The sequence below is a fragment of the Scatophagus argus genome, chromosome 13 (genome assembly GCF_020382885.2).
Source record: "Scatophagus argus isolate fScaArg1 chromosome 13, fScaArg1.pri, whole genome shotgun sequence".
Taxonomy (NCBI): domain Eukaryota; kingdom Metazoa; phylum Chordata; class Actinopteri; family Scatophagidae; genus Scatophagus; species Scatophagus argus.
This window is the reverse complement of record NC_058505.1, coordinates 19,044,836-19,058,286: the sequence shown is the minus strand read 5'-3', so window position 1 is coordinate 19,058,286 and position 13,451 is coordinate 19,044,836. Positions and strand designations below refer to the sequence as shown.

At 40.6% G+C, this 13,451-nt stretch overlaps 1 protein-coding gene across 1 annotated transcript; it reads right to left on the bottom strand.

The window, feature by feature from the left end:
* Nucleotides 1–1,706: 1,706 nt before the first annotated feature.
* LOC124069764 (gastrotropin-like) lies at nt 1,707–2,994 on the bottom strand. Its single transcript, XM_046409183.1, has 4 exons — nt 2,850–2,994; nt 2,577–2,752; nt 2,350–2,439; nt 1,707–1,835 (listed from the first exon to the last, which is right to left on the bottom strand). The coding sequence occupies exons 1-4, from the start codon at nt 2,914–2,916 to the stop codon at nt 1,785–1,787; spliced, it is 384 nt and encodes a 127-aa protein (XP_046265139.1). The 5' UTR covers nt 2,917–2,994; the 3' UTR covers nt 1,707–1,784.
* Between the last annotated feature and the right edge of the window lie 10,457 nt (nt 2,995–13,451).

Genomic DNA, 13,451 nt, shown 5'->3' with positions numbered 1-13,451 from the left:
TGATCCCATCAAATGAATGCAAAAACTATGAATTTTGCACAGCATTTATCAATCCATTTTCTATACCGCTTATCCGCCAGGGTCGCGGGGGAGCTGGAGCCTATCCCAACTGACTACGGGCAAGAGGCGGGGTTCACCCTGGACTGGTCGCCAGTCAATCACAGGGCCAACACACGAAGACAGACAACCACACACTCACACACTCACACCTAGGGGCAATTTAGAGTAGCCAATTAACCTAATGTGCATGTTTTTGGGGTTGTGGGAGGAAGCCAGAGTATGCACAGCATTTTGTATGACATAATTATAAAGACTGACTTTCTCTCAGCCCCTTACTCTGTCTGACTTTCTAGCAGGAACCATATGTATCATGACTGTCTAGAATCAGGATTAATTTACCTGAAACCATCTGATTTACTGTATGTGTTGTGCTCTTTAGTGATGCTGCCATTATTAGGGTGACAAAATCAATCATTTTCACTGACAGCGAGAGAATGGATGACAAATGAAGCCTGAATGAATGAGAGATTAATGTTTCCAAATACAATTGAGAATAATTCACTAAAAGAAAAAAAGTAAAGTGTCAGTTACAGGACATTTTACTGGGATTTTGATTTTTCAGCTGACTAGTTTAAAGTTGACCAAGTTTTGTTGGAAAGTTTCTTAGTATATAACCTTGATTTTAATGACTGGCTTCCTGGACATACTTCTTAGTAAAAGCTGATCAAAAGTGCTTATAAAGTAAAATCCTTAACAGACATTACAGTCTTACTGCATGGATTTTCAAAAGAGAAACCTCTGCGGTAATGGCTGCTTGTTTACGTCCACCGACAGACCTGCGAGCTTAGCTGAGTAGGACTTAAGTATAGGACTTTGTAAGACTGACACCTCTACAGTAACAGGCAGTCATTAATGGACTAGTTGGAATACTGTTCTAACATCCTAATTATCCAAAAAAAAAATTATCATTTAAATTTTCTCAAAATCAAAATAGCCATAGAAACACATGGAGCTGCCAAACATTTAGAGAAATGTAAGACAGCGGAACTGCTTTTTAAGATGCACTCATTTGCACAGCTCTACTTTTTGTCTGAGACTGTTTTTCTCACTAGCATAACTTTGATTTTAATGGCTATCTGGCAGGTTTTCCTGGACATTTGAAAAAGCTGATCAAAAGTGGCTTAAAGGTAAAATCCTTAACAGGCATTACAGTCTTATTGCATGGTTTTTGCCATCCTCTCTATCATGTCCTCTTTTTGTCTTTTCTCATTTATCCTCAGAATTCTGTCTTCACAATCTAACACATTGCAAACTAAGTGACCATTGCCATTTCAAGTCTGTGGTGAGAGATACATGGACATTTTGGTGCTAATAAGGCTTAATGTTCTATAAGGAATCCTTATAACCCTTTTCACATGGCTCATAGGTTAACTTGTTTGAGTTAAGCATATTACAAAGAGTCAAAATCATTTCAATAGAAGTCTTGTTTTGCTGCTTCTGCTGCCAAACCCCACAAAGCTGAATCCACTGACTCTCTTTCAGCTGTGGCATTAATCAAAGGTTATTTCTTGCATAAACTCATATATCAAAAGAAGCAGTTGCTGACCTTTTCATGTTTAAAGATCACACATTACCCTTAAAAAAAGGGGATACACAATAACACACACACCAGAAAGCGAGGACAGAAACAAAGATTCATGTTCATTTTCTTAGTTTATTGATAGCAGTAGCTGTAGTTCTGAGGTCCCCATTCTAACTGTGACAGGTCTAAGGTCAGGCAGCATCTACAGCTTCTTGCTGGTTCTCTTCAGCACTACAGAACCGGCTGTGGAGGTCTAGAGAGAGAGAGAGAGAGAGAAAGTAGTGAATCATTAAAGCAGAGAATATATTTTTCTAGTGCCTTGCTTTTGTAACACAACAGTGTAAGAAAAATGTAAATGTTCCCCCAATCAGTCTCACTGGTGACTGACACCTCTACGGTAACATTTTTTAATCCAAATGCTTGACTTCTTGGAATACTGTACTACCATCCTAATTTTCCAATAATTTATAATTTGAATTTTCTCAATAAATAGCCGTAGAAACACACTGAGCTGCCAAACTGTAACATTTAGAGCATTATCTCACTCAGGTTTAAAAGGGTCAATGTGAGGAATTGCTTTTTAAGATGCACTCATTTGCACGGCTCTACTTTATGTTTGAGACTGTTTTTCTCCCTAGCAAATGCCTGTCCTTGGCTGAAGAAATATTACATTAATGACTCTAATAATCCCTGTGGGGTGTTGAGTGTAATAACTGCTGTCACCACGTTGAGTTCTCAGTGCTAAAAGCCTGTATGAGTGTGTTTACCTCAATGAGCTTGCCTCCACTGATCTCAGAGGTGTGGTGGTAGTTGGGGAAGGTCACACTCAGCTTGCCTCCCTCCATGTGCACAGTGGCCTGAAAATGGACAGGTTATAATCAGTCACAGAACATTCATCCTCCCTTCCCTTTCTGCTGGGTTCATCCTCATCCTCATCCTCATCAATTTATATTTCTGCCCTGCACAGCTTGAACCTCAGCTTTGAACTTCCTACCTTGAATTTCTTTCCTCCGATGGTCTCCATGTCACACTCCTTGCCGATGGTGAACTTGTTGGTGGACCTGACGTTTGTGGGGTAGACTTGGGTCCAGGAGAAGTTATCACCATCCTGGGTGACCTCTGTGATCAGCTTGTAGTTACGGCCCTTCTCAATGATATCATTAGGGATACCTATAAGTGGAAAAGAAAAGAAGTGTGAGCTTGTAAGTATTTCAGAGTGGACAGAGAAATAAAATGTTTGCGTAGTTTCTGATTGAGTCTGTCTCACCAATCAGTTTGCAGAACTCATCGTATCCCTCCTGGGTCTCAGTTTCCCATCTTCCAGCAAAGGCCATTTCAGTGGTGTTTGGTGGGTGGAGGTCTGAGAGCAGAGATGCTGAGGCAAGCTGAGGGAGAAGCAAGGTACTAAGACAGAGACTGTTCCCTGCTTATATACCGTACACCTCTCACCACCTCCCTCATCTGCATGTGATGACACAAGAGAGCAATTAAAGCTGAAGATGATGAGTACAATAGGCTGCGAGGGACAGGGCAATAACCTGCATAAACGGGCATTTATGGAGTTCCCAAGCAGTGAGTAAAATGCTGACTGCTCATCAGGGTGAGCTGGGAGCTCACCTCCAGGTCACTGAACTCTCCTGCAATGGCTTTATGGTCGCACCCTCCACTTTTACTGCTGTACACTCTAAAATCAAATAAAATAAAATAAAAAAAAATCTCTTTGTTTCAGAATATAATCTCTCCATTTGAAGTGCATTGTTATCTTACATTGTGAATGGTCCGATCTGTAAAAGGATCATCGTGTACTCGTCAAAGGTCTTTACTCATAGGTTGGCACAGAAAAATCTTTATACGAGTCATTTCAGTACTTTACAACTTACATATTTGTGTAAGCGTAGACAGATTGTTGTAAATAATATTACAAGTGAGGTAGATGTGTATTTGTGTGTGTGCTTGTATGTGTATGTGTGTTGTGGCAAATTGAATGAAACCAGCAAACTAGAGGCAAAAACAAGCCCTTCTTAAATCGCCCTCTAAGAAGAACTCAATACATGGCCACAAAATTACAGTATAATGTTGCTTGAACACATTGGTGGTTCTAAAGCTGTCCATTAAGGTGGCAACATGGCTAAAGCACCTCAGGCTTCTAATTCTGACAAATTGTGAATAGGTAAGAGCTGCGCTTAACTTCGATCTCACACAACACAGCCACTTTCACAGACCACTGATAGTGTTTCTAAACCGTAAAAAGTCATCATGGCCTTGAAGCTCTTTATAGATACATAAAACATAATATTGGCCAACATCCTATAAAAGAAACCACTATCTCCCTCTCTCTCCCTCTCTCTCCCTCTCTCCCTCTTTTTACTATCTCTTCCTTTTTGTCTCTCGCACACAGTCACACACATACAAGAGGTCATTGTACAGAAGTGCAGAAAGGCAGTTTAACCCCCCCGCGCGCCCACACCTTTATATTGTTCACATACAGCACTGTGATGTTACACGAGGCTCAGGTTGACCTTTAGCTCTCATGCACGTTTGGCCTCGCTTAATATATTTGACGATGATGATGTTAAACCTGTAATAGTACTTCTATATAAGTATATTTCAAATGCATAGCTTTTATTTGTAATGGGACTTTTGACATCGCTCTTTTTACACTATGAAAGTAAATGTACTTTTACAAAAAAAGTAAAGGTACTTTTACAGTAAATTATCTTTTTCCACCACTGAGATGAGAGTTGTTGGATCTGTACTAATAAAGTATCAACGCTATCTTTACTAAGTCTATAATGCACTATAAAAATGTGTTAATTACCTTAAAATGATGTGCTGTGTTTTAACACACATGTGATTAAGTAATTAACGAAGCATAATGAACAGTAATGCCTCAGGTTCAGCATGATGGTCTTTCTGTAACACACACAAATATAATATGAAAGGATATTATTGAGCTGTATTGTGATTGCTTTGGAAAATTGGTTAGTTTTAATCAGATGCCCAGATGTCCACCACATCTTTAAGCATGTATTTGAGCATTAATCCAAATAAACTCCTACAGCTTGCAATGCAGAAATAAACCTTCATAACATCCACCCTGTGTAAAGTAATATTGATGCTCGTCGGTGAGTGCAACCGACCTTGCAGCGATCGCTGGTATGACAGAAATCACCAACTCATTTTAGATCCTACTCCATCTGCCACAAGTGCAGAGCAACAAGCTGTACCAACAAATAAATTAAATACACAAATTCCTGTTGTGTCATCTTCCTGGTTTACAGGGTGGAGTGGTGTTTGGCTGAGGCCATTAGGTTGAAAATTAAGTGTGATCAGATTTAGTGGGAGGCTAAATCTTATCCAAATGTCAAAATAATGACGTGAGGTACTTGTGTCTCCTGCCACCAGAATTTGATTTTATGTAGGAGGTGCTGGACCCAAAATGAACAATTATTCACTCTGTTTATTGTGTTTAACTTGTCGGAAGGTCAAATCATATCCAACTAAGTCCACAGCAGCACATAGTGACCAAGGTGCAGTTGTTTAAGTTTATTGTCGAAGATGTACATTTATGGTTACAATTTAATGGTAGGTTGCAATCTAAACTTTTGCTGAAACATTCCCTTTTTCTGATCTTAGTTCCTCGAGGGTGAATTCTGCTGGACAATAAGTAACTAGGATTACCGGTCATAATGTCCAATCACATCACAGTGAAGTCATGCTTTACTTTCGCTTGCCTTCTTATTCTGTGAGAGACACTTTTCCATACCTGCCAAGAAGGAGAGAAATAATGACGAGTACACTGAGCTGATGGTGACTATGGAAAACAAGAAAAAAAAGATGAATATGAACAAGGAGTTAACGCAGAACAAGAGAGCGGAAGGCAAAGGAGTGGGGGAAGATTCTAAAGAAAGATACATATAGATTGATTCCTTTTATCTGCAGCTATAAAGAGGGGATTTGCGATGGAGGAATTAAAGGAGGGGAGGCCTTGATATGCAAATGAAGCTGCTGCTAATCAAAGCAATAAGATTAGCCTTCCAAATTGAGATGAAGAAAGGCTCCATTATCTGGGCAGAGTGTCATGTTTAATAACGCGGAACGGCATGGTAATTCACTGGTGATGCAACTGTAGCCTCTGTGAGTGTGTGTGAGAGACGTGTATGTGTCTGTCTGTCTGTCTGTGTGAGGGAGTGAATGAGGACGAGTGAAAGAGAAAATATATGTAAAGGGAGAGAATTAAACATGCGAAAGACAAATTGTAACCTTGTCTGTGTGATACCCAGCGTGTATGTGTTTGTGTGTGTGTGTACATGCTTGGTTGAGATGCAAAAAATTGTGTGGTATGTTATAATTCATCAAATTAATCCCTAAAAGAGTGACACAGAGGTGGACAGATGTGACTGAATCGACCGCAGACGAGGGACTGCAATACATAAATTAGCACACATTCCAACATGTAATTGACTTTGTGCCAAAGGTGTGGAGAGTGTCCTTGTTCAGCTAGCCACAGAAACTAATTTTTGCTGCTTTTGTACGATATTACAAGCAAGTACGCTTTATAAAATAACAGCAAAGAAAGAATAGCAGAGCATAGTTTTACTTGTGCGTACAGCGGCACCCATCACCAATCAGAATTAGAGATCAGAAGCTATAATAGGCTAAATAAACAGGACTATGGTTCCTCCATGTTTGCTAGATGTGTAGCTAGGCTCTGGTTAAGAAAATAATATTTTAAGCAGCAATATGCTGTTGGACTGGATCAAGGAGAGTTTTTCATAAAACTGTGCGGTAGAATAAAAACTGAAGAAATCAATGAGAAACAGACAGAGCAAAGGGAGAAGAAGCAACAAGTAGGAACATTTTTGCAGCAACGTGTTTTTAATAATAATACCATAGATAACTCTTATGTATCTTATGAGACGTAAGACCAGAAAATCCACTGGCGTGCAAGAGAGGCTTCCAATTGTTTATGGTAATTATACCAGTCTATCAAAACCAATTTGACCATGACTGCTGATGGCTGAAAAATGCTGCACATAGCACCTTTAACTTTGAAAAGCCTGACAGGGAAAGCTGCCTCAGTAACTTGGGCAATGAGCCAATACAACCATTAAACACAGAGACAGAAATAGGCCATGGTAGTCGCCAACAGTAAGCATTCTGTTGTTGTTATCTTTACTCTTTCTCAATCCATCCTGACAGTCTTACCATCCTTTGGGGAAGGAAACTGCAGTCACTGGTGATTATAAAGCCCACACCACCCCCTCATCCACCCCTCATCCAGGGAGCCAAATTATGCCCACATTAATATTTCATATTACACAGGACTTGCAGAGAAACCACATGTGTACTCAGCCCTTTGTCTTTATGTCAAATGAAATGTGCTCGGCAATCATCAGAGGGTAAACTGAGGTGGTAAGAGGAGGAGTGACGGCAGGAGGGGAGGAGGAGGAGAAAGGAAGGGTTAGAGGGAGATGAGAGGAAAGGATGGTAGGAAATAGACAAGGGGGGATAAGGAGCATGAGTGAAGCCAGGAAAAGACTGGAGAGTTTAGAGGAAAGAAGAGAAAAGACTGGGTGGGGCGAAGAATGGGGCATAAAAGAGAGAATACATGGGTGAGAGGAGAGGCAAGTGTGAGGAGATTTGAAAGTGGAGCAAAGTAAAGAGATCAGCAGAGCAGATGAAAGGCAAGCAGAGCAAAGAAAGGAGGAGGAGAAGAAAGGAGGTGTCGAGAAATACCTTTCTGCCTTGAATAATGTAAAGAGGTGAAGGCGTACGCTGGGCTGAATGGAGAACAAAGAGGTTTGTATTGTATTGGAGAGCATGCCAATGAATAGAAGTTGTCATATTTTTAGTTGGTTTTAATTATTAGTTTATCTACATATTATATTTTCGAGAGATAAATACTGCAAGATAGAATCACAATTTAAGATACTAAATATTTAAGCATGTAAGCACTAAATAACACTTATTAGATATTATTTGTCTGAAATTGCCTGGAATTTCATCTTGGTTTACTCAGATTGTCATGTGTGGGTCCTCATGCGATCCAAGCATTACCTGGTTTCTCATTCAGAGCTGAAGAGATATGTTAAAAGCCAAAAGCTGTGAAACTTTCTCAGTAGGGACAGGACTTCTGTGTTTCTGCATTTAATTACTGTACCCATGTGTTGATGGTCAGCAAATAGAGCTGAAGATGTCACGATTGTGTTGCGTCGTCGCTGACGCAGAAATTAGCTGAACCCCGATGCAGAGTCAAAAAGGAGCAGGCAGGCAGGCGTGGTGGAGGTCCAAAAACACTTGTCTTTTATTAAAACAAAGCTAAACTCAAAAAACACACTTACTGTGGCAAAAAACTAGGCATGGCATGGCATGGCATGGCAAGGCAAGGCAAAACCAACAACACGTTCCTGGCATGGCATGGCATGGCATGGCATGGCATGGCATGGCATGGCATGGCATGGGGGGGGGGGGGGGGGGGGGGGGGAATGCAGACGCTCCAACAAAGGTGACTGGGAAGACAAGGACTAAATAGACAGGACAACGAGACACAGGTGACACACATCAGGAGGGAGAAAGCAATCAGGAAAACTAAAAGCAAAGCTACAAGAAAACAGGACACACAGGGGAAGTGACGCTTTTCAAAATAAAACAGGACATGACAAAAACCTTGAACATAAAACATGGAAACACATGACAAGACAAACATGAAACATCGCACATGGACTGAAATCAAGAAACAAAGCATAACCAAAAACCACCAGGCATGACAGAAGGCCCACCTCAGAAAAGCCAGAAGACATCCACAGTATGACAGCTTCAAAAAGACTAACAAACATTCAATGAAAATACCCATAAGCTAAAGAGGGTGGGGGGTAAATTGCCTGCTTGTTCATTCCAATTACCTGCTTGTTCATTCTCAATTTCTCATGCCTGAACTATAGGTCCTCAAAGCTAGCACAGCAAAAATAAGATGCGTAAGAGGCTTTACTGTACTTTAGACTGATAGGCGCCTGATGGAAATGTTGCTGCCAACACACTGGTCTTTTGCACTGCATTTGTTCTCCCCCTCATTACATGTAGCTTAATAAAAATCTCACTGCTGTGAAAACAAACAAACAAACAAAAAAAAAAACAGAGCTAAGCGCATGATTAAAACTGATTTATCTTGACTGCTCTGTTGCTGACAATGATGCAGCTGGATACATCAGTTTTATCATTTGGAATTGACTGAATTGACTGAGCAAGATCAATTATGTTGTTTTACTTGGCTGTAGATGTAAAACTGAGTCAGTGAAAAGTCCAAGGCAAGTTTTGTTAGTTTATGTGTGGCACTCACCTCCTGTAACCTTAAATATGTGTGGGGGGCAGCCGTGGCCTAGAGGTTGGAGAAGCGGCTTGTGATCGGAGGGTCACCGGTTCAATTCCTCCACCGGACGGGCAGGAAAGATTTGGGTGTGGTGGAGTGATTACTGCGATAAAATGCCCCTCCCCCCTTCATTAGCAGGCTGATGTGCCCTTGAGCAAGGCACTTAACCCCCCAATATGCTCCCCGGGTGCTTGATGCTGCCCACTGCTCTTGTGTGTGTTTCACTGCATGTAATTTGCTGGGTGTTGCATGTGTGTGTTCAGCTAAGGATGGGATAAATGCAGCAGTAAAATTCAGTATGTGTGTATGTAAAAATATATATATACTGCCAATAAAAGTTGATTTTTCTTCTTTTCTTATATCTGCTCCAGGTTTAAAGAGTGAAATGCCAGAAAGTCATTTACTTTTTAGTTGTGAATGTGAATAGATGTGATTAGAGAAGTGGACCACAATTTAGCCACAGTAATTGGTTTAGCGATTGGTTGAAAGCTTTCAAGTGTTTTGCAGTGGCAGGTTTCTGTTGCAAAAGACAGCAATTTTCATTTTGTCATTTTGTCACTTTTGTCTGTTATTTGACCTGCTGTATATATTAGAAATACACAGACAAAGAAATGAGTAGTAATAATACAAGAAACAGCTTAGAGTTTTCTCATTCTGGCCAATGGCATCAATGCTGAAAGTGTCATTATGGAGCAATGAAATCTAATTTTTTTGTATTACATAACATAACTACATCAACAACCGCCTTCCGATTAGATATTTGTGTTATTTGTGTAAATTTTCATGTAACAGAAAGCTGCTCATTCACAATTTGCCTTTGTTAGGTTAAATCCAAAATGTAACACCATTCAGTAGCTGTTTATATACTTCACTCAAGACCATAAATGTCGCCCAAATGGTGGCAATAGAGGGGATCAACAAACCCAGTAAGATGGGCTGTTTGTGTAAATTTAATGGCAATCCATCCGACTTTTTTTGAAAAATTTCATTTTGGATTGACATGGTGGACCAACTGACCGACCAAATGACACTGCCATCCCACTAGTTTTCTAAAAAAAAAAGTGACAGCTCTATCAGAAATCAATTTGGACTAACAGGGCAAATTATAATCAGGATCACACAAATATGAATTGAATCACCCAGTGAGCCCAAGCCCAAGCTCCGAAACAAATCTCTTTTTGTCTGAGATTGTCTGACCCACAGCAAACAATAAAAGCCATAAATCAAGCTAACTGCCTGTCAGTGTAAATGGCAAATTCCCCATATACCTTTGATAACACAGATACAGGTGGCATTCTGTTCATCCCATTGTCCATAAATGGGGACGATGTCACCAACAGATGGGGCTTCTCCAGTTGAAAACAAAGAAACACATGGACATGCACATACAGACACACTCAAGTGGTGACAAACAGATGTGATTTATACTGGAGGCTGAAAATGTAGGCAGAAACCGAAAAGACCTTCTCTCCTCCAAGAGTCTGTGTTGGCCACTACCTAGAGTTTCATGCTTAATTACACACAGACACACACACTTGACAGGGAGCCACTAGCTGGTTGTCTGGCTGATTAACACTAGCCTGGCTATGGTTGAGTGTGCTACCATCATGTTGAGATTGCTCCAGCCTCTTGTTAACCCTCATTGTATGAAACAACCCAGTGGCTCACCTTCAAGCACACTTATCAGCCTCTTACTCCCAAACCTCTCTCACTGTCAACAATTATGTGTGTGCGTGTGTGTGCTTGTGTGTGTGTGTGTGTGTATCCTTGTGTGTGAGTGTGTATCTGTGTCTCTCTCACTGGCTCGGAAGTTAGCAGCCACAGCTTCAAGAGCGTTTAAATACTTTCTCTCTCTAACCTGATTATTAATTACAGCCTGCCTCTCGCTGCTGACCTCAGCCCAAAGACCAGCTAACTACTGTTACCACGGAGACCGACACAAAGTCATTCATAAACAATATTTCAGAAGCATAGATTTAAGCATGTTCATGGCACAGCAGTTGCTCATTTTTAGTCTATTCATGTCTGTATCAACTGTGACATTTAAAGTATTTTAATTAACATGCACGCCCATCAAAGGTTATTTGATCGTGTCAAATGTAAGTGAAGAGCATAAATGCTTATGTGACACCTGTAACTAGTCTAGCATCTTCTCAAAAGCAACGTAACTCACTAAACACTCAAGATGAAACCCATCATGTGGTTGGAAAATTGTAAGTTGATCAAAGCGACTGTGTGCCAGAAAGACAGTCATGCTTAAGCTGTACAGCACTCAGCAGTAATCAACCTGGAGCTGTGCCTGCACTGAGACTGAGGGACATCACTCTTTAAATGGGCTCCTGGCAATCAGTTGTGTGTGTGTGTGTGTGTGTGTGTGTGTGTGTTTGTATTACACTTGTGCTGAGATGGAGAGCAGATTAAGTACTTGCCAGCAGCAAAATATGGCTTATACTGCTACACAAGTGTGCTCTGTGTTATTTTAGTGCTGGCCATAAGGTGCTGTACACACACACACACACACACACAGAGAGAGAGAGAGAGAGAGAGAGAGAGAACCTTCAAAATGCTTACTGTGTGATGTCAGCCAAGTGTCAGACATCACACAGCCCTCAGAAGAGTTTTTCATCTGATAATAAAGAAAGTAGGCAAAATCTGTTGTAGTTTTCTCATCAAAGTGAGGTGCATGTACCCCTGAGGCCTAACAAATGTTGTCTTCCTTCCTTGTTAAACACCAGCCAAGTCAATTCTTAAAACACTTAAAAAAAACCTGCATTGTTTAAATCTGTGTTTGCTGGCTTGCGATCTTCTTGTTTCATGTCTTGTCACATCGATCAGTGCAGGAAGCAGCGTCACCACTTTTCATTACCGTGCCATAGCATGGCAAATAGTGCTTTATCTTTACACAATAATCTATCAGGAATGTCTGCTTGGATGTATTTAACTGACCAAGGCCTTTTCATAAGATACTGCACTGTGTTACAGAAATAACCTTTTTCCAAGGTAATCTTGCATGTTTGTGTTTTTTTTTTTCCCATAACCTCAAGCAAAGCAACGAGGGGGCTGCTTTTTCATACGATGTCAGAGCACAGTGTAAGAACACCCAAAGTCCTGATCCTCCTGGTCTTGCTGTCCTGAAATGAGTTTACATCTATATGGGTTAAATGTTGCATGTCGCGTGCCAGTTTCCATCCACCAAAGGGAGAATGGAAGAAGATGTGTTTCATTTCACGCTGCAGTTCTAAAGCTCAACTGTCTCATGTTCTTTCAAGATCATACATCCAAGAAATTAGATGTTATAATGACTCACACAAGATGGCTTACCAACTTCATCTACCACCTTGTTCAACACTTAAGAGTTCATTTGACTTTCTACACAAGCGTATTTGATTGTATTAAAGAGGATAGGAATGCATCAGACCATAATATTTGAATTACATTCTGTACTCCTTATGTCAGTTTTATTGTGTCACTTTGATGCAAATGGGTTTTTAATTGCAGTCTTGTTACAGTATGCCTTTTCAAAGATCACAAAACAACATCTTATGTCATGTTAATTGTGTGTTATGTTAATTGCCTATGAGCAAGCATACAGAGCCCTGAAACTGATGCATATTAATGCTGTCACCGCTAATGCTATTAGTTACACCTGCGCTTTTACCTGGTGTAAAAAATGCATATAATGAAAGAAGTCTTTGTACCCTTCTGAAATGTCAAAGAAGTAATGATTTCATTCTCCGGTCAGATTTGAACACAACTTTACCTTCTACTGTCATAACATTTTCCTTTTTACTCAGCAATAATTTTGCTATACTAAAATGCCATTTTTCACAAACACTAGTTTGGCTTCTGTTTGCTTTGTGAGTTGTTTCATGTTGCTTTGAAAAACTCACACATAAAGGGGTGATTCTCTGAACTTTGTTGAGAGAGGCGTTGCCACATTGTGCTGATGGGTATTAAAAAGGCTTGCCTGAGTAGCTGCCTCTGGAACTTTGATTTAGTCACTTCAAAGTGCTTTTTCATGTTGGGTTCTGTTATTTTGTCTGCTCCCTGTTGAGTCTGGAACAGAGGACAGTCAAAACCAATATGCTGTGGGAGATAAAAGTAGAGAAGTAGATAGTGAACAAAAAGGGAATAAGTGATGATGGCAGGGGAAATATAATGCAAGGGAAGCAGATGTGGTTAATTCAGTCACTCCTCTAATGATTCTTTCATTTCTGTCCACAAGGTGGAGTGGATGGGATCATTTAACTCAATTGTACTTGTACATCATGACAGATGGAGCCGGTGGGGAGGGGTTTGTTGGGTGGGCTGGGTTTTCCCTCTTGGTAAGAGAGGAAAACTGGGGAGGGGAACCTTGATCTGAAACAGGGAAGGGATACATGGAGAGCTCCACAGAGCTAATGGCAGCCAACAGTTCATTGGGTGTGACTGCCAGCCAATGGGTGTACGAGTGAATAAAGTGACTCCATTGGTGATTAGACAGTCTCATCTATTAGCAGC